Genomic DNA, 19,769 nt, shown 5'->3' with positions numbered 1-19,769 from the left:
TCCCAGAGTCCACAGCGGCCCAGCGTTACGTCTCTCTTGACGTCGTGGCGAGGTCGTTAGCTCCGCAGGGCCCCGGACGCGACCACGGGGAGGCAGAAGGTGAGGGGTCTGGGAGTCCGGGGCGGGGACAGGGCGTGTCCAGAGAGCCTTGGGTTTTTGCGCGCTGGCGCGAGCGGGCTAAAATTACACAATTCTGAATGTGTCTTTGTGTGTCATGGTGGTGAGTAGATTGTGCGACTGTGTGTGCCTTAGTGGGTGTGAGATTGTGGCTGTGTATAAGGCTGTGGAGGTGTCTATGATCGTGTTTCATTGTGTGTCCTAAGAGTGGATATGTGTTTGTGTTTGTGTGACACTGACCATTTGTTCAGCACCAAGTGTGTGGGTGTGAGGTGCCTGTGACTCCAGTGCTCTGACAGATTTTGGCCCTGGACAGTGATAACCTCAGCCTTTCCCTGTAACACCGAGATTGGGCATGATGTCCAGTCTTCTCTGCTCTCCCTCCCCTGTGTGGGAGGGTCGGGCGATGACCCTTTAAAAATGCCCTGGTCCCTCATGATTGCTTTTCCTTGACTCTTCTCCAAGAGACGTATTGAGAAGAGAAGGAAAGAATTATTATTGAACATCCAAAAGCCAAGTTTCTCCGTGTATCAGTTTTTCTTCTTTCCCTGAAACCCTTCTTATTTTTCGTGATGTGTGTTAAAAACAAAAAACAAAAAATTTAGCCAAATATATGTGAAGATTATTTGGCTTTATTCAACAATTCATGAATCAGGCAGCATCCCATCTACCAAGTAGAGACATACTCCAAGGAGTTGTACAAAATGGAAGGTTTTTATAGGCAGTAGGAAAGTGGTGCAAGGAAGTTATTAGCAAAAGAAAAGAAAGGATTGTTTTAGGCCGGGACATCTTTTAGGGGAAGGAAATGGCAGGGGTCTTATCATGCAGATTACCTCACTAGGGCTAATCAGGAAATTTCAGATTGATTGTTTAAAGAGCACATTTTCTTTTTTTGTTGTTTGTTTGTTTGTTGAGTTTTTATGTAGGAGCACATTTTCTTGAGAGAGATTGAAACTGGTATTGTCTTGTTTGCTGTTATGGGGGCACATGACCCCATTTGGGGCTTGTTATTTTCGTTTTTAACACGTGCTTTTCTTTCCTTCTTCTGAAACTTCTTGCCTAACAAAGACACACACCACCGCCCACCCCCAAGTGAACTGGTGTCCAGTATTTGCCATTGGAGTAAATTACTGAGTGCTATGGAGGCGAACTGAAAGGCCCATACCTTCCATACTCCCTGCACACCTAATGTTAATCTAAATGTTTTTAAACTTTTCATTTTTAATTAGCTTTAGACTTAAAACTGTTGCAAAAATAGAATTCCCAAATACTCTTAACCCAGCTTCTCTATCAAAGCCAGGAGATTAACGCTGATAAATAACCAATCTACAAACCTTATTCAAATTTCATCAGTGTCCCTTAGTGTCCTGTTTCTGGACAAGGCTCCAATCCAGGATCATATGTTGCAGTTAAGTTGGTAACTCTCCTTAGTCATCTTTTATCTGGAATGGTTACTCAATCTTTCTTTGTCTTTCATGACCTTGACACTTTTGAGGTGAACTGGCCATTTATTTTGTAAATTCTGCAATGTAGAATGTTCCTCAATTTGAGGTTGTCTGATACTTCCTCATAATTAAATTCAGATTATTCAGTTGAGGCAAGACTACCCCAGAAGTGATGTATTCTCAGTGCATCTTATCAGGAGACACATGAGATTAATTTGTCTCATTATTGGTGGTGGTAACTTTATTTGCCAGGTTTCTCCACTGCAAAGCCACTCTTCCCATTATAATTAATGTGTCTCACGGAGAAATACTTTAGGTCTATAAAATTATGCTGTTTTTCATCCTACTTCCACTTACTACATCCATTGATAATTCCTGCCTGAAAGCTTATTACCAGGTATTTGCCAAACGGTGATTTTTTTTTTTCGGATTCTGTTATTCCTTCTACATTTATTAATTATAATTCTGTTACAAATAGATTTTCCTTCTCCCCATTTAATTTATTTACTAACTTATATAAGTATAGTCTGGATTTTTTAATACTATAGGTTATAATCCATTACTATCACTATTTTATTGCTCAAATTGTCCCATATTTGGCCACTGGGAAACCCTTTGGATTGGCTCCTGTATCCTTCCAACGTATCCCCTTTATTTATTTATTTATTTTTTAGTACTTCCTTATTTTCCTGCACCGCAGGATGTTCCAGGTTGATACTGTACTTTCCCAGCCCTAGTCCTGGAATCAGCAAATTTCCCAGGGATCACTGGCTCCTTTTACTAGAAAATTATATTTAGAAACCCAGATTAGATGTGCTCATTGCTACTGGGATGTCTTTGCTTCTTGACTTTCTCAGATATGAAATATATGCATCTGTACCCACACATTTGTATCTATCTGTATGTATACAGATAATCCATGATTTCATATGATATCTCCAATTCCAGTTCAATACCACAGGGCTTCTTCTAGCCATCTCCATTTCCTTTTCTGTAACTCCTTTCTCTGACAGTGAAAAATTCGGCTCTCATTAACCACAGTGCATTTATTTATTTGCTCAGTCTTGAGTAGAAAGTAGTTCTAACACATATCCCCAAACCCCATATAGTTCTTTTTTTTTTTTTTTTTTTTTTTCTGTACGCGGGCCTCTCACTGTTGTGGCCTCTCCCGTTGCGGAGCACAGGCTCCGGACGCACAGGCTCAGCGGCCATGGCTCACGGGCCCAGCCGCTCCGCGGCATATGGGATCCTCCCAGACCGGGGCACGAACCCGTATCCCCTGCATCGGCAGGCGGACTCTCAACCACTGCGCCACCAGGGAGGCCCCCATATAGTTCTTTTTGTCTTACAGTTCATAGTAAAAATACAATACCCCCCCCCAAAATAAAATAAATAAAAATACAGTTTTCCCTACACCCATCTGTATGGTAATATTACTCATTTGTAATATACATAGGTTCATTTGTTACTGTTTGTATTTTATTTGGGGCTCCCAAACACACATCCTGGTTGATTTTAATTATTTTTTGAGTATGTGAAACATTAACATGGTTCTGAAGGTTAGAATTAGACCAGATCTACTCACTTACTCCTCCATCATTCCTTCTCTCCCAGTTCCATTCCCCCATTTTTTCCACACTGTTCCCAATCACCCATTATAGCTAACCAACCAATCTCAGTTTGTTGGGGGTTTTTATGGTTAAATATACATAACATAAAATTTACCATTTTAATTATGCTGTTCAGTAACATTAACTCCATTTGCATTGTGCAGCCATCACCACCATTTATCTCCAGAACTTTTTTCATCTTCAAAAACCGAAACTCTCTACCCATCAAACAATAATTCCCTTCGCCCCTTCCTCCAGCCCCTGGAAACCACCATTCTGCCTTTTATCTCTATGAATTAGAATATTCTAGGTACCTCACATAAGTGGAATCATACAGTGTTTGTCCTTTTATGACTGACTTATTTCACTGAGCACAATATCTTCAGGATTCATCCATGTTGTAGCATATGTCAGAATTTCCTTCCTTTTTAAGCCTGAATAATTTTCCATTGTACATATATACCACATTCTGTTTATTAATTTATCAGTGGGCACTTGGGTTGCTAACACCTTTTCGCTATTGTGAATCATGCTGCTCTGAACATGGGTTGACAAATATCTGTTCATGTCCCTGCTTTCACTTCTTTGGAGTATATATCCAGAAGTTGAATTGCTGGGTCACATGGTATGTTTAATTTTTTGAGGAATCACCATAGCATTTTCCACAACAGCTGCACTATTTTACATTCCCACTGGCAGTGCACAAGGGTTCTGATTTCTCTACATCCTTGCCAATGCTTGTTATTTTCTGCTTTTTTTATAATAGCCATGCTAATGAGTGTGAAGTGGTATCTCATTATGGTTTTGATTTGTATTCCTTTAATTAGTAGTGATGTAGGAAATCTTTTCACGTTGTTTGTTGGCCATTTGTATATCTTTGGAGAAATGTCCTTTGCCCACCCCCCCTTTTCTTTTGGCTGCACTGTGCAGCATGCAGGATCTCAGTTCCCCGACCAGGGATTGAACCTGGGCCATGGCAGTGAAAGCCTGGAATCCTAACCACGAGGCCACCAGGGTTTGTTTGTTTGTTGTTGTTGTGTTCTAGGAGTTCTTTATATATTCTGAATATTAATCCCTTATCAAACATATGATTTGCAAATATTCCCATTCCATGGATTGTACTTTCACTCTGTTGACAGTATCCTCTGATGCACAAAAGTTTTTTATTTTGATGAAGTCTACAGCACATGTTTTTTTCTTTTGTTGCCTGTGCTTTCGATGTCACATCCAAGAAATAATTGCTAAATCTAGTGTTATGAAGATTTTTCCCTATGTTTTCTTCTAAGAGTTTTATAGTTTTAGCTCTTATGTTTAGATCTTTGATCCATTTTGAGTTAATTTTTTAATGTAGTATTAGGCACAGGTCCAACATTATTCTTTTGCATGTGGATATCCAGTTTTCCCAACACCATTTGTTGAAAAGACTGTCTTTTCCCCTATCAAATAGTCTTGACTCCATTGCTGAAAATTATTTGACCATATATGTGAGGATTTCTATTCTATTTCATTGGTCTAGATATCTGTCTTTTTGGCAGTACCACACTGTTTTGATTACCATCTTTGGTAAGTTTTGTAGTAAGTTTTGAAATCAAGAAGTGTGAGAGTAAGATTGTTTTGGCTATTTGGGGTCCCTTGAGATTCTGTGTGAATTTTAGGATGGATTTTTCCATTTCTTCAAAAAAATCATTGAGGTTTTCATAAGGATTGCATTGAATCTGTATGTTACTTTAGGTAGTATTGCCATCTGTCTTGGTCAGCTCAAGCTTCCATAACAAAATACCATAGACTGGGTGGCTTAAACAACAGAAATTTATTTTCTTACAATTATGGAGGTTGGAAGTCTGAGATCAAGGTGCCACCTTCTCACTGAGTCCTCGCATGGCAGAGAGAGAGTGAGCTCTCTGGTGTCTCTTCTTATAGGGACACTATTGCTATCATATCAGGCCCCCACCCTTATGCCATCATTTAAATGTAATTACTTCCATAACGGCCCTATCTCCAAATACAGTGACATTAGGGGTTAGGGCTTCCAGCATATGAATGGGGCAGGGAGGACACACACAATTCTAAGTCCATAACAGCATCTTAACAATATTAAGTATTCCAAGTCTTGAACACAGGATATCTTTCCATTTATTTATGTCTTCTTTCATTTCTTTCAGCAATCTTTGTAGTTATCAATGTGTTAAGTCTTTTGCTTCCTCAGTTAACTTTATTCCTAAGTATTTTGTTCTTTTGATACTATCATAAATGGATTTGTTTTTTTTTATTTTCTTTTCTGATTGTTCATTGTTAGTCTATATAGAAATGCAACTGATTTTTGTGTGTTGATTTTGTATCCTGCAACTTTGCTGAATTCATTTTTTAGCTCTAACAGGGTTTGTGTGTGTGTGTGTGTGTGTGTGTGTAATCTCTAGGGTTTTCTATATATAAGATTATATCATCTGTGAACAGAGATAAGTTTACTTCTTCCTTTCTAATTCGGATGCCTTTTATTTCTTTTTCTTGTGCAACTGCTCTGTCTAGGACTTCCAGTACTATGTTGATAGACATCTTTTCATACATATCCTTAAGGGCCTTTTTTACATCTTTTTTTGTGTGTGAATTGTCCATCTCTTTTTCCTATTTACTTTCACGGGGTTTTTTTGTTTGTTGTTTGTTTTTTTTTTGGTTTTGGTTTTGTTTTTTTTGGTGCTTTGTCACAAAGTTTAAGAATTCTTTACACATTAGGAATATTAGTTCCTCATCTGTGATGTATGGTGCAAGTATTTTCTTCCAGTTTGACAGTTGTCTTTTGACTTTGTTTATGGTGTTCTTTGTCATTGAATATTTTTATTTTTATGTAGTCAAATTACCAGTGTTTTCCTTTATTGCTTCTAGAGTTAGAAAGCCTTTCTCAATCTCAGGATTAAAGGGGAATTTACATGTGTTATCTTCTAATAACTGTATGGTTTCATCTTTTACATCTAGCACCCTGATCCATTTGGAGTTTAATTTTGTGTATGGAATGGGGCATGGATTTAATTTTATATTTTCTAAACGGCTATCCAGTTTTCCCAGCACCATTTATTAAGAATTTTATCTTTGCCCCACTGATTTGAAATGCCATCTCTATCATATACTAAATGTCCATACATATTGATACTTGGTTCTATTTCTAGGCCTTCTGTTCTGTTCCACTGGTTGGTTTGTCTATTTATGCACTACTACCACACTGCTTTAATTATAGAGACTTTACAGTACATTTTAATGTCTAGTACAGCTAGTTTCCTGATGTTCCTTTTTTTATTGTCAAATTATTCAGTTTCTCCTTTATACCATTTATGCAGCAAAGGGTTCTGTTGGCATAGATCTACATCTTTTGGAGGGTTGTGATTTGTTGATTCATGAACAATGGCCCCTGCATAATTGTACACAGATACCCTGGCTCATGTAACACTCGTTATTAATATTTTTGATTTTCACAGTCTGGGTTGATGAACAAGGCCTTCTGCTGTTCTGGCTTTTAGGAGTAAGAATGTGATTGGGACCTATCTCAGAAGTCTAGATTCACAAATCTGGGATAAAAGTTTGTTTCAGTAACCAGATCTAATTTGATATGGGGCATTTTGGGTTTTGGGTCTTAAATTTGTTTCTGGCCAAATCCATGTTGTTCTTTTGATAAGTTATGAAAAAAACAAAAAAAAAGAATATTAGCTAGTAGTACTTGGTGTTTGTAAATAAGTGGTCACAGCAGGGTTTTTAAAGGAGGTCCAGACTCCCACCCTTAGACTTCAGGGCTCTGCAGACACCATGAAATTTTATGCAGTTTGTTTTTTTTTTTGCGGTACGCGGGCCTCTCACCGCTGTGGCCTCTCCCGTTGCGGAGCACAGGCTCCGGACGCGCAGGCTCAGCGGCCATGGCTCACGGGCCCAGCCGCTCCGCGGCATGTGGGATCCTCCCGGACTGGGGCACGAACCCACGTCCCCTGCATCAGCAGGCGGACTCTCAACCACTGTGCCACCAGGGAAGCCCTATGCAGTTTTTGCAGATACTTTTTTTTTTTTTAAAATATTTATTTATTTATTTATTTAGGCTGTGCTGGGTCTTAGTTGCAGCACGCGGGATCCTCACTGCGGCTTGCAGGCTCATAGTTGTGACATCTTAGTTATGCCATTCGGGCCTCTTAGTTGTGGCATATGAACTCTTAGTTGCGGCATGCATGCAGGATCTAGCTCCTGGACCAGGGATTGAACCCGGGCCTCCTGCATTGGGAGCACAGAGTCTCAGCCACTGGACCACCAGGGAAGTCCTTGCAGATACTTATTTATTTGATTTTTTTCTTGAAAGGAGGTTTATGATTTCATAAGATTTTCAAAGAGATTCATGACCCTTAAAAATTTAGAACTGCAGGGCTTCCCTGGTGGCGCAGTGGTTTTGAGTCCGCCTGCCGATTCAGGGGACGCGGGTCGGGAAGATCCCACATGCCGCGGAGCGGCTAGGCCCGTGAGCCATGGCCGCTGAGCCTGCGCGTCCGGAGCCTGTGCTCCACAACGGGAGAGGCCACAATGGTGAGAGGCCCGCGTACCACAAAAAAAAAAAAAAAAAAAAAAAAAATTTAGAACTGCAATCAAAGACAGTAGTGCCCGGTAATAATAGCCTTTGAGATGTCCAAAATTTGTGCCCAACAACAGGGAGTTAAAAGAAGAAGTTTCTATCACATATTACATTCATATGATGGAATATTATTCAACTAATAAACATATGCTTACAGAGAGTTGACCAGATCAAGGAAAATACTGTAATGATACAACACTGAAAATGATGAATAAAAAAGTATTCAAATTTTGCAAAGATCCCATCCCCAAATTTTTTAATGGGTAATTGAATGGAGAAGAAACTGGCTATGTATCTGACACCAGGCATTCTGCTTTGTGTTCACTGTCTCACTTAAACTGGAAATTGCACTATCTTGATAATTGGTCATTCACAAGATGTTTTTGATAATGAAGCTATTTCAGTGCACCAGAGAATATGTTAAAAGACTGTTAAAGAACTTTTTTTTTTTTTTTTTTTTTGCGGTACGCGGGCCTCTCACTGTTGTGGCCTCTCCCGTTGCGAGCACAGGCTCTGGACGCACAGGCTCAGCGGCCATGGCTCACGGGCCCAGCCGCTCTGCGGCATGTGGGATCCTCCCGGACCGGGGCACAAACCCGCGTCCCCTGCATCAGCAGGCAGACTTGCAACCGCTGCGCCACCAGGGAAGCCCCTTGTTAAAGAACTTTTAGTTGTAATTTGTTTCAATCATACTAATTTCCTTTTTTGTCCCTACTTGTGTTATAGACATTGGCTCGGTTGCTCATAATTTTTCTGCTGCCAGGAAAATAAATGTCATCTACAACTCCAGTTATTTATTTTTGTTTAAGTGGAAAGTTACACAATGCATTGACTGTGTAACAATTATATTTTAAAGTCACTGTGTAGTATTTCATTATCGAGATGCACCTTAATTTATTCGCTTTACTGCCTACTAAAGAGCATTTATATTTCTATATTTTAATTGTGAAATTGTCCCAAAAGTACTCTTGTGCATACAACTTCACGTATTTTTATAATGAATTCCTTTGGGTCAGGCATTAGACATTTATTAAGAATTTGCAAATATGCAAAATCCTAATCTAGAACTCAGGGAGACAAAGTACTTTTAAAAAGTGAGAATCTCTGTTTTTAAAATACAAATAATGTAATGGGGGAGATAAAACTTGTATACAAATGTCCAAAGTAAAGGATGAAAAAGGGCACTAGTTTACCCTGATAGTATGCTATGAGAGTTCATAAGAGGAAGATATTTGTATGACCAGAGCTGTCACTGTCATGTCATGTCATATCTAAGTCAGACTGATCCCATAAGAACTCTATGGAGGTGAACTGAGTCACCTATATTTCCTGCAATTTTCATTCTAATCATCAGAAATCCAAAGTATGGGGACTTCCCTGGCAGTCCAGTGGTTAAGACTTCGCCTTCCAATGCAGGGGGTACAAGTTTGATCCCTGGTTGGGGAGCTAAGATCCCACATGCCTCATGGCCAAAAAAACCAAAACATAAAACAGAAGTAATATTGTAACAAATTCAATAAAGACATTAAAAATGGTCCACATCAAAAAAGTCTTAAAAAAAAAAGTGTTAAAAAGAAATACAAAGTATGACCAATGGAGCAAGATGATTCTATAGCTGTTCAGAGAACACTGAGGCAAATAGGGCAGGTGCAGAAACATAATAAACCTATCTGGCGAGAAGAGCTGAAAGGAAGCATCACTTATACACAGGACTTGGCCTGAATGACTTTTAGTTCTCTTCCAGGCAGGTCTCCAGCACACATAAATGTAGTTACCAAATCAAGAAGTTTGCAACAATTGGGAGCTGACAAGCAAAAACAACAAAAGCAGGGGCTTCCCTGGTGGCGCAGTGGTTGAGGGTCCGCCTGCAGATGCAGGGGACGCGGATTCGTGCCCCGGTCCGGGAGGATCCCACATGCCGCGGAACGGCTGGGCCCGTGAGCTGTGGCCGCTGGGCCTGAGCGTCCGGAGCCTGTGCTCCGCAGCGGGAGAGGCCGCAGCGGTGGGGGGCCCGCATACTGCCAAAAAAAAAAAAAAAAAAAGCCATTTTGTGAAAAAGAGCTGTTTTTAGAATATCCTGAGCTATTATTTCATGTTCAAAGGAAGATTGTTTAAAAAAAAGAAAGTATTTCCTTTTTCATCTGCCGTTTGGGAGTAGCTTATACTTAACAGAACTTTAAAATATGCATTTAACAATTAATGCGTGGTTATTGAAAAACTACACTTAAGCAAAACTAAGAAAATTGAAGATCACAACCCAGAAATAACTAAAGTAATCTTTAAGGATAAAACTTCCCAGATATGTTCAGTCTGATTTGTCTGTCTATATTGTCTATGTTAATATATACATGTATTTTACAAATAAGACCACATGATGCCCAGTTGTTTTGTAATCTAACCACATCCTGAACATTTTCTATGTTATTAACTACTTCATTACTACTAAATTTGTGAGTACTGAGAATTGCTGTTTTATAGAAATCTTTAATTTATTTAATATGCTGTTGTCTGACTCAGAATCTTGAACATTGCCTGAGAATGTACATACCTCTCAGTGTATTGATTTTGGGTTGATGTTTAGACTGGATGTTTACATCCATAAAGCTCAATACAACATTTAAAAATATGACATATAGGAAAAGTTTCAAGTTACATCAGAAATTCACTTAGTTAAATATCAGAGTCATGTAAATATTTTGACAAATGTATAGATTGGCCTGTCAACAAAAGCGATGTGCAGATGTTCATGGTGCTAAAGGAGGCCATGTTACTGCACACAAAGCAACTAATTATTAATATCTATAATGACTGGTGATCAGGAAGTGATGTTTTAAGAAATTTTCATCTTTTTTTTTCTTTTTGGCTGCGTTGGGTCTCCATTGCTGCGTGCGGGCCTTCTGTAGTAGGGGCAAGCGGGGGCTACTCTTCGTTGCAGCGTGTAGGCCTCTGATTGCGGTGGCTTCTCTTGTTGTGAAGCATGGGCTCTAGAGCGCAGGCTCAGTAGTTGTGGTGCACAGGCTTATCTGCTCCGTGGCATGTGGGATCTTCCCAGACCAGGGTTCACACCTGTGTCCCCTGCATTGGCAGGCAGATTCTTAACCACTGCACAACCAGGGAAGTCCAAGAAATTTTCATCTTAATACAATAGTTTATTATTTATATGTAGGTGTTTCTTGTGTTTAATTATGTTTAGGAAATTATTTGGGGGCTTTGTGTTAAAATGTGACTCATTATATTTTTCACATTTTAAATATTGGGGAAGAGGCTCCTGGTTAGAGTTTCTACTCAGAATGATTGCTTTTCCAGGAACAGATTACTAATGTTAAGGTGAAGATATCTATATATATATCTGCTTCTCATGAGCTGTCAAGTTCTCCCACTCCCCCGGCCCAAACCTTGTGTGATGTGGGATCCATGCCCTCTGAAGAATAAGAATGTCTGTCAATTTAGGGACAGGGATGTAACTGCAAGCTTCACTGGGTGGTGTGTAGATGGCTGAACTTTGCTTAGAAGGATTTGTACAAAGATTTGATGATAGAGGTCTAAAGGAGCATGATTTTGCTGGGTCAAGAACAACTTGTCCCATAACTCATAATCTGCCTTTTTAGGGCCTTTTGTTTCACATTGTGGGTTTGTGAAAAGTCCCTTTGAGATGTATAGAGTTGGAAATGCACAGCTCTGCTCTGTTATTTCTGAAGCTTCCTCTGACTTTTTAAAAATTATTCTTTCTTGTACTGACCAAGGCCCCAAGTCTGAATTTTTATTTAGTCAGAGTATAGCTGAATTAGGGTATTAGGACAGGTTGTTATGCTGTGGTAGCAAACAACCCCCAAATCTCAGTGGTTTACAAAATAACTTTTTATTTTTTGCTCATTATGCATCAGCATAGGCAGGGTCCCAGACTAAAGGAGACTCCACCATCCTGTAGCTAGCTGTACCATCTGAAACACACAGCCTCCTTGGCCACCACATCAGCAACAGAAAGATTAGAGAATTATGTGGTCTGGATTATGTGGAAGACTGGATACTTGAAAAACTGGACAATGGTGAGACATTAGTAATTAAATTAGTAATGTCTACCACACTGGCTAAGACCCATTTCTTTTTCTGTGTATAGGAAGTTGCTTCTGTAAATTAGGTGTGAATTCTTTTTGGAGCAAGGAAGACATCCTGGACTGTGGAAAGAGGTTAACAAGAGGCCTGTGCACAGGTGAGTGAGGAGACTAAGGAAACAGGAAGCCTTTTATATGAAAGCTCACCTCCTCTGTGGGAAGTCAGTTACTGTTTGAGGACACACCCCTCAAAGGCTCTAGAACTATGGAGAAGATTAAGCTCCTTCAGCATACAAGTTCCCAGAGGCACTTCACTGTCACTCGTATCACTCCATTCATATTTTCTTTTATAATCTATCCTGCCCCATGAGGAGGAAGGAGTTAATTGTGTTATTTATGATTATAAAACATATGCTTAAGGGAAAACTTGAAAACACAGGAAAACAGGGACTTCCCTGACGGTTCAGTGGTTGAGACCCCATGCTTCCAATGCAGGGGGCGCAGGTTCCATCCCTGGTCGGGGAACTAAGATCCTACATGCAGCGTGGTGTGGCAAAAAAGAAAAAAGAAAAGAAAAGAAAAAAAATACAGAAAAACAGATTCCCCCATAATTATACACCTAGAGACAAATGTAAAAATTTAATTGAAAATCCTTTCAATCCATTTTCTATGCATACACATATGCATGTATATATTTTTCCTATAAAAATAAGATTACATATACTGTTTTATTACCTACCTTATTCACCCAAAGTTGTTTAACATCTTAACATCAGCAAAGATTTGTTTTTATGGCAACAATGTTTCCATTGTATGGATACACTATATTTTGTAGGATATTTAAATTCTCTCCAAGTTGTTTCCATTGTCAGCAGTGTCTCCATCATACACCCCACACTCATCTTTTGGATAGAGTCTCATATAGAATTACTTCATCAGAGGATATACATGGTTTAATTTCTGCTAACATTGCCTTGTTGAAAGTTTATACCAGCTATTATTCTACTGTGTGTGTCCATTTCCTCACATCATGCTATTGTGACGTGTCATCAGTCTTTTAAAAATTTGCCAAATTGATAACTGTAAAATGTTATTTCCTTATTGCTTTAACGTACATTCCCTTCATTACTAAAACTCTTGATAGGTTGAGGAGCCACTTTATTATCTAGTGAGTTGTTCATGCATATCCTTTGCTCATTTATCTAAAATTATTGCTTTTTTTCTGAAAATTTAATTTAATGTTTTTTAAATTTATTTATTTATTTATTTTTGGCTGAGTTTGGCCCTTGTTGCTGCGTGCGGGCTTTCTCTAGTTGCAGCGAGCGGGCTTTCTCTAGTTGCAGCGAGCAGGGGCTACTCTTCGTTGCAGTGCACGGGCTTCTCATTGCAGTGGCTTCTCTTGTTGCGGAGCACAGGCTCTAGGCACATGGGCTTCAGTAGTTGTGGCTTGCAGGCTCTAGAGCGCAGGCTAAGTAGTTGTGGTGCACGGGCTTAGTTGCTCTGCGGCATGTGGGATCTTCCCAGCCCAGCGCTCAAACCCATGTCCCCTGCATTGGCAGGCAGATTCTTAACCACTGCGCCACCAGGGAAGCCCTGAAAATTTAATTTTAAAAGCACTATCCAATAAGAATTTTTGTTTTTTATCTGACTTGTGAGTTAAAGGCTTTTTTTTTTTTTTCATTTTATCATTTGCCTTTTCATTTTGGTTTTAGTATTTGGGGCTAGAGTTTTTAAAATCTCAAATATAAGTTTTTTCTTTGTATTTTTCTGCCTTGTATGTTATGTGTCCACAAAATATAAATACGTTATATTTGTCTGACGTACGTTTACAGATATTTTATTTTTATATTAAATATTTTATCAAGTTAGAACTTCTTTTTGGCTTATGGTACAACCACAAAAAATAGGCTGAGAAATTGCTACTTTGATAAACTCTTAAGGTTTCCATTGTGATCTTGTACATTCATTGGAGAGTTTGAGTGCCTCCCATGTAGTATTTTATGCCCTGAGGAATTAATAATGAACAAAACCAACAAGATCCCTGCTTTTAAGTTTAGTGGGAAGAGTCAAATAATTGACAAGCAAATATATAATAGAATGTATAGTAGCACTGAGAGCTAGAAGGAAAAATAAAGCAGGGAAGGCTAAAGTGAATGACAAAGGGTAATATTTTAATAGTTTGGTCATAGAGGTGAAGTTTAAGCAGAAACCTTCATGGAGGGAGCAAGTGAGCTCTATGACTATCTTGAGGAGGAGCATTCCAGAAGGAATATACAAAGCCTCCAAAGGGAACATGGCTGGTATTATGTGGTGCGTTCTAAATAGTCCATGGACATTTAAGAATAATATCTTATTGGTAAGTGAAAATTTTAGGATTGTTACCAGGATACATCCAGATGTGGCCTTTTGTGAATTTTTATAAGCTTTCAGGGATTCTTTCTAATATAAAGATTCAAGTATTTTATTTCCTCCAGAAAACACTCTTATTATTCACTTTTATTCACTTTTTTCCTCCCGCTGTTCTGTTTTATTCTCCCCTTTTACGTATATTTTAGGTCTTCTGGATCTCTCCTCCATATCTCTGACCTTTGTTTTCAGAATTCATTTCTTCTGTGTCTTTTTTTCCTCTGAATTCTGAGATGTTCTCCTAGGCTTTTCCCTCCTGATTTCTAATGTATCTGGTGCCTTCTTGTCTAATAATTCTTAAAAGAAACTATTACTTGTCAGAATTGTCTCCTGTGACAAAGCCCTTACAAAAGGTTTCAGTTTCCTTCTCCCATTAACCCCTAACTCTCTTAATTAGGGAATTTATTGTTCATTCCCCTCATTAATGGCAGTAACCACAGGGAGGCAGTTTATGCTGATGGAAACTTTCATGGGCAATAAAATACAACACTTGGGTTCGTATCCCACTCATTGTGGCCTTGGGTCAATATCATAACCTCTCAGGCATTCTAGCTTCTCTTATGTATAATGTGAGAAATAAAATCAACTTTATTTAACTAACAGGGTAGTTATAAAAGTAAAACTAAATGAAGTGAATATGAATGGCACTGCATCACCTCACCCTAGAATCCTGGGGATCATTCCTGCACTTATGTACTCTACCTTCCCTAGTTATGAACTAACTACCTGTGATCTTCTGTAATTCAGCCCCCAATACTTGGGTGCTGGTTCCCATCCCATCTCTCCTGCTCAAGATCATTGCTCCTGTGCAATTGTCTCCTGTGTCCCTGCATTATTCATTTTTCTTTACTGGGTTATTCCCATCACTATAAACCATACTGTAATCTCTCCCACGTTCAAAACAAACAACCGTTCCTGGATTCCATATCCATTTCTAGCTCTATTTCTCTGTTCTTTTCAACAAAACTCCTTGAAAGGGAAGGCTCTTCTGTCTCTACTTCCTTTCCTTCCATTTTCTCTTATAAGTTTATTTATTTATTTATTTTTGGCTGTGCTGGGTCTTCGTTGCTGCGTGCAGGCTTTCCCTAGTTGCAGCGAGTGGGGGCTACTCTTTGTTGCAGTGCTCGGGCTTCTCACTGCGGTGGCTTCTCTTTGTTGCGGGGCACAGGCTCTAGGCAGGCGGGCTTTAGTTGTGGTACGCTGGCTCAGTAGTTGTGGCTCAAGGGCTCTAGAGTGTAGGCTAAGTAGTTGTGGCGTACGGGCTTAGTTGCTCCGCGGCATGTGAGATCTTCGCAGACCAGGGCTCTGAACCCATGTCCTCTGCATTGGCAGGTGGATTCTTAACCACTACACCACCAGGGAAGCCCCACCTTCCATTTTCTCTTGAACTCACTCCAGCCAAGCTTTTGTGTCCTCCACTCTAGAGAATCCACTTTTGTTGAGACTTCTAATGATCTCTCTAATGCCAGATCCAATGGACAGTTCTCGTTCCTCTTACCACTTGACCTATTGGTAGCATTTGACAGTTGTTCTCACCTTCCTTCTTGGTATACTTTCTTCACTGGGCTTTCAGTGAAGCCCAGTTCTCTTTTTTTCCTTCTATTCCACTGATGTCTCCTTTTCAGACTCCTTTCTTTCTTTTTTCCTTTTCATCTCCCTGTTCTCTAACCGTTGGAGCCCCTCAGGCTCAGGTTTTGGACCGTTTTTCTTCCTTACCTTTAATCACTCTGTAGGCAATCTTACCTAGTATCAGAGCTTTAAATATCAACTGAACAAGATAGCTAGTGGGAAGAAGCCGCATAGCACAGGGAGATCAGCTCGATACTTTGTGACTGCTTGGAGGGGTGGGATAGGGAGGGTGGGAGGGAGACGCAAAAGGGAGGGGATATGGAAACATATGTATATGTATAACTGATTAAATTTGTTATAAAGCAAAAAAATAAAAAAAATAAAAAAAAAATCAACTGAACATCAGTAACTTCCAATGTTATATTCCTACATTTGGACTTTCTCTGAACTCCCAGATAGAATGTCTAATGGACATCTGGCATTTCCACTTAGACATATAATAATCATCTCAAGTATTAAGGTAAAACAGAATTCATAATTGGTCCATCCAAACCTGCTCCTCTCACAGTCCATTGTGTTAAAAAATAGCAACTTCATACCTCTAGTTGCTCAAGCCAAAAACCCTAGCATCATCTTGGCCTCTTTTTTTTTTTTCTTTTATACCTAAAATCAGTAAATCCTGTCAGCTCTTCCTACAGAGAATATATAGAATCTGATCAATTCTTGTCACCTCCCCCATGACCATACCACCCTAAGGCAAGCGCCTCAACCCCTTGCCAGGATTACTGCAGTAACCTTCTCACTAGTCTCCCTGCTTCCCCCCCTTGTCCTCTTAGTCCATTTTCCATGAGTGATCCATGTAAATGTAAATCAGATTATGCCATTCCTTGGTTTGAAGTGTTTCAGTGGCTTCCTGTCTTACTCAAGAGTAAAAACCAACGTTCTTACAATGGCCCACAAGCCCTGTGTGATCCAGCTTCCATCTACCTCTCTGGCCCTCATTTTCTCACTCACCCCATTCCAGCCACTCTAGTCTCCTTCCTCTTTGTTGTTAAAGCCTGCTCTTGCCTAGAGGCCTTTGCATTTGTTGGTCCCTCTGCTAGGACTGTGCTTCCCCTAGATATCTGTGTCAATGTCACGTTCCCAATGAAACGCCTTCTTAGACCACCCTTCATTTCCCCATCTCCTTAATCTTTTTATTTTCCTCTATAGAACTTTGACCCCTTTACATATAAATAGGAATATCAATGTCAGTATATCAATATTTGTTATTGTCTCCTTCCATTAGAACGTGAGATCCGCTGGGACAGACTGGATTTGCTATCTTCCTTACACATAGAACCATGCCAACTGAGGTGGGAACTCAGTAAATATGAAAGAATTCCTGACTCCTTTTTCTCTCTCTGCATCCATATCCAATCAGATGCCAGAACCAGTTGATTTTACTTCTCTGACACCTTGAATTCATCCCCTTCCTCCTCATTTCCACTATCACTATCTTGGGTCAGGCCCTTTGTTTGCTTGGGAAAGTACAGGCACCTTTCAGCTGATCTCCCTGACTCCAATTTTACTCCTCTCCACTAAAATAATCTGGCTATATTGGCCCTTTCACTTCCTTTTTAAAATTCTTCAGTAGCCTTCCGTTCATTAATGGGTGAAAACCAAACTTGTATATATTCAGTCAGTATTCATTGGTCACCTTTATACTTCAGTCGCTGTGGCCCGTACTATTTACAGTGATGATGAGACCTGGTCCTCATAGTTAATGTCATAAGCATTGTCTTCCTCTAGATTCTAGAATTAATTAGATTTAAATTCAGATTAACTAAAATTAAATTAAAAATTCAGTTCCTCAGTCATACTAGCCACATTTCAAATGCTTAGTAGCCACATGTGGCTAATGGCTACATTATTGACAGTACAAGATGTGAAGATTTCCATCATCACCAAGGTTCTGTAAGACAGCACTGGTCTAATCCTTGCCCCAAACTGTACAAGTCATTCCCAGTTATTCTCTGCAATCCCAACACACTGTCTACTTTTGGTCCACTTTTTGCCACTGCTCTTCACTGTGCTCAGAATGCTTTTCTGTCCCTTTTCTGCCTATTAATATCCTCTGATTTTAAGCCCCAAATCATATTCTGTAACTTACAGGAAATTTTCCTTGACACCAGCCCCCAATGATTTAACTAGTCTTCCTTCTGACGGCACCCCTCCCCACCATGGGAACTCAGCAAGGCAGTCTGGCTGCTCACTTCAGCACTATTGGAATTATTTCCCGCTGTTGCCAATGGAAATCAAAGAAAATGGATGTGACGTCTCTGCAGGTGGACGGCAGTAAGAGGGGCTTATTTAACCTGCTTCTCAGTGCAACTTGATAGGAGAATACAACGTCTTAAAGTTGCATATGTGTAGCACTAATGTTTCTTTTTAAATAGTTGGGGGAAAATGACCTAGAAAACCAAATTGCAGTTTGGTAGCCAAAATTAACTCTTGGTTTATTTGTCCTTTGTGTGTGAAAAGTCCTACTATTCCGTGCATCTGACTTCCTCACGTATCTGTTGATCAGTTTTGGTTCTTCTTAGTTCTATTGAGATCTATCCAGTTGACACCAACGGCCTTAGCGGCAGCAGACTCTGGAATAACTCCTTACACCTTTCTGGGCTGCATTTCTCTAGACTTCACTCTCCAGGGAGGAGTTTTCTTTTCTTACTTTTTGACTCTCTTGCACACCATATGCACTGAGGATTCTGGAAACTTCTAGCATGACTGCAAAGTGGCCAAGAGAATAAAGTACTTGATGATAAATCACAGTATTAAAAAAAAAAAAGCGTGGGTGCTCCTTGCACCTGTAATTAGAACCAGCCTTACTACCTTCCTTAAAAACCCCTGAGTTCTCATTATCTTGACGTAGGCCATTCTCCACCAGCCTCAGCAGTTGTCAGCCACAGAGGAAGTGATGTTCTTCAGGAAAGCAATAGAGAGGGCTGATGTGGAAAATAAGGATTGCTGGTCCAAGAAGCTTCTAGAAATTGAGTTCCCACTCAGGTCAATATTCTGGAGGTGTAGGTATGCTTGTAAGATGCCTGTAGTACTGTGGTTTTTTTTCTCCTGTCTGTTAAGTCCAGCTGGGGCTGGAGGCTTTGACGAAGCCTCTTGTATGGATGGCGTGGCCCTTTTTGAACTTAGAAGGAGAATGTAGAGCCGGGGAGGTACCCAAGAGGTTTTGCCTGTTGAACCCAGAGAAGCTGGAAAACTTTGTTTAAGGGTTGTCTTTTTCACAGGGTTTGGCCTGCACAGGTATGCTCTGCTTCTAGCCTGTAGGTACCGTCCTCATCTTTAAGGGGTAAAGTCTGAGTGAGTCTGAGTTGTGATCCTCCTTGCTGCAGCTGCAAAGGAAGGTCTGCTTGGTACAGCTAGCTGGGAGCTGTCTAGGCCTCATCTAGGGTGTAGATTAGCATCAACAAGATAGGGACTGTCCCAGCCAGAATCCGTCCTGCTAACGTGCTTGGATTCTATGTCAGTGCCGAAGCACATCTGCCTTGAATCCATCTTTCAGCTTCCTTATGGTTTAGGAAGGGGCTGGGTTTTGTTAACTCAGTAGTTCTTGGCATTAGTGTTGTGTGGTGGGACAAGGGAAGAGCAAAGGAAGCAGAGCGGGGACCCTGGAAGTACAGTTGTTTTAAGCTCATCTATTTAGGCGTGCTGAGGCAAGCTCGGTTTATGAGATTTGACCCCTCCTCCCCCTACTCTGTTGTGTTTTTTTTTTCAGGACTCTGCACTTGTTCAAGAGAAGAATCTAAAGAAATCCAAGCAGGACAGGTAGTTCTAAAAGCCATGACCCAGGTAAGTTGAAGTTTCCTCTATCCTTGAAATAATAGCAACATGTGTGTTCTTTATCCTGAGACTTCCCTGTCTGGCTGAGCCCCATTCAGTAACCTGCTCCCAGTTCCTCCATTGCAGAGAATGAGCA

At 40.1% G+C, this 19,769-nt stretch overlaps 1 protein-coding gene across 3 annotated transcripts in view; it reads left to right on the top strand.

The window, feature by feature from the left end:
* ZNF565 (zinc finger protein 565) overlaps nucleotides 1-19,769 on the top strand; it is a 109,766-nt gene that overhangs the window by 77,127 nt on the left and 12,870 nt on the right. Inside the window, exons 1-4 of one of the 3 annotated variants that reach the window (XM_082607965.1) lie at nucleotides 13-99; nucleotides 11,887-11,979; nucleotides 17,951-18,123; nucleotides 19,569-19,642. In XM_082607965.1, the coding sequence (XP_082464091.1) occupies nucleotides 18,087-18,123; nucleotides 19,569-19,642 (111 nt within the window). In that variant the 5' untranslated portion in view covers nucleotides 13-99; nucleotides 11,887-11,979; nucleotides 17,951-18,086. Of the gene's footprint in view, nucleotides 1-12; nucleotides 100-11,886; nucleotides 11,980-17,950; nucleotides 18,134-19,568; nucleotides 19,643-19,769 lie in introns of those variants that run through there. The other 2 variants (XM_082607964.1, XM_082607963.1) reach the window with 2 other exon arrangements.

Source organism: Mesoplodon mirus (genome assembly GCF_964341445.2).
Source record: "Mesoplodon mirus genome assembly, chromosome: 19".
Classification (NCBI taxonomy): domain Eukaryota; kingdom Metazoa; phylum Chordata; class Mammalia; order Artiodactyla; family Ziphiidae; genus Mesoplodon; species Mesoplodon mirus.
This window is presented reverse-complemented; position numbering and strand designations above follow the sequence as displayed.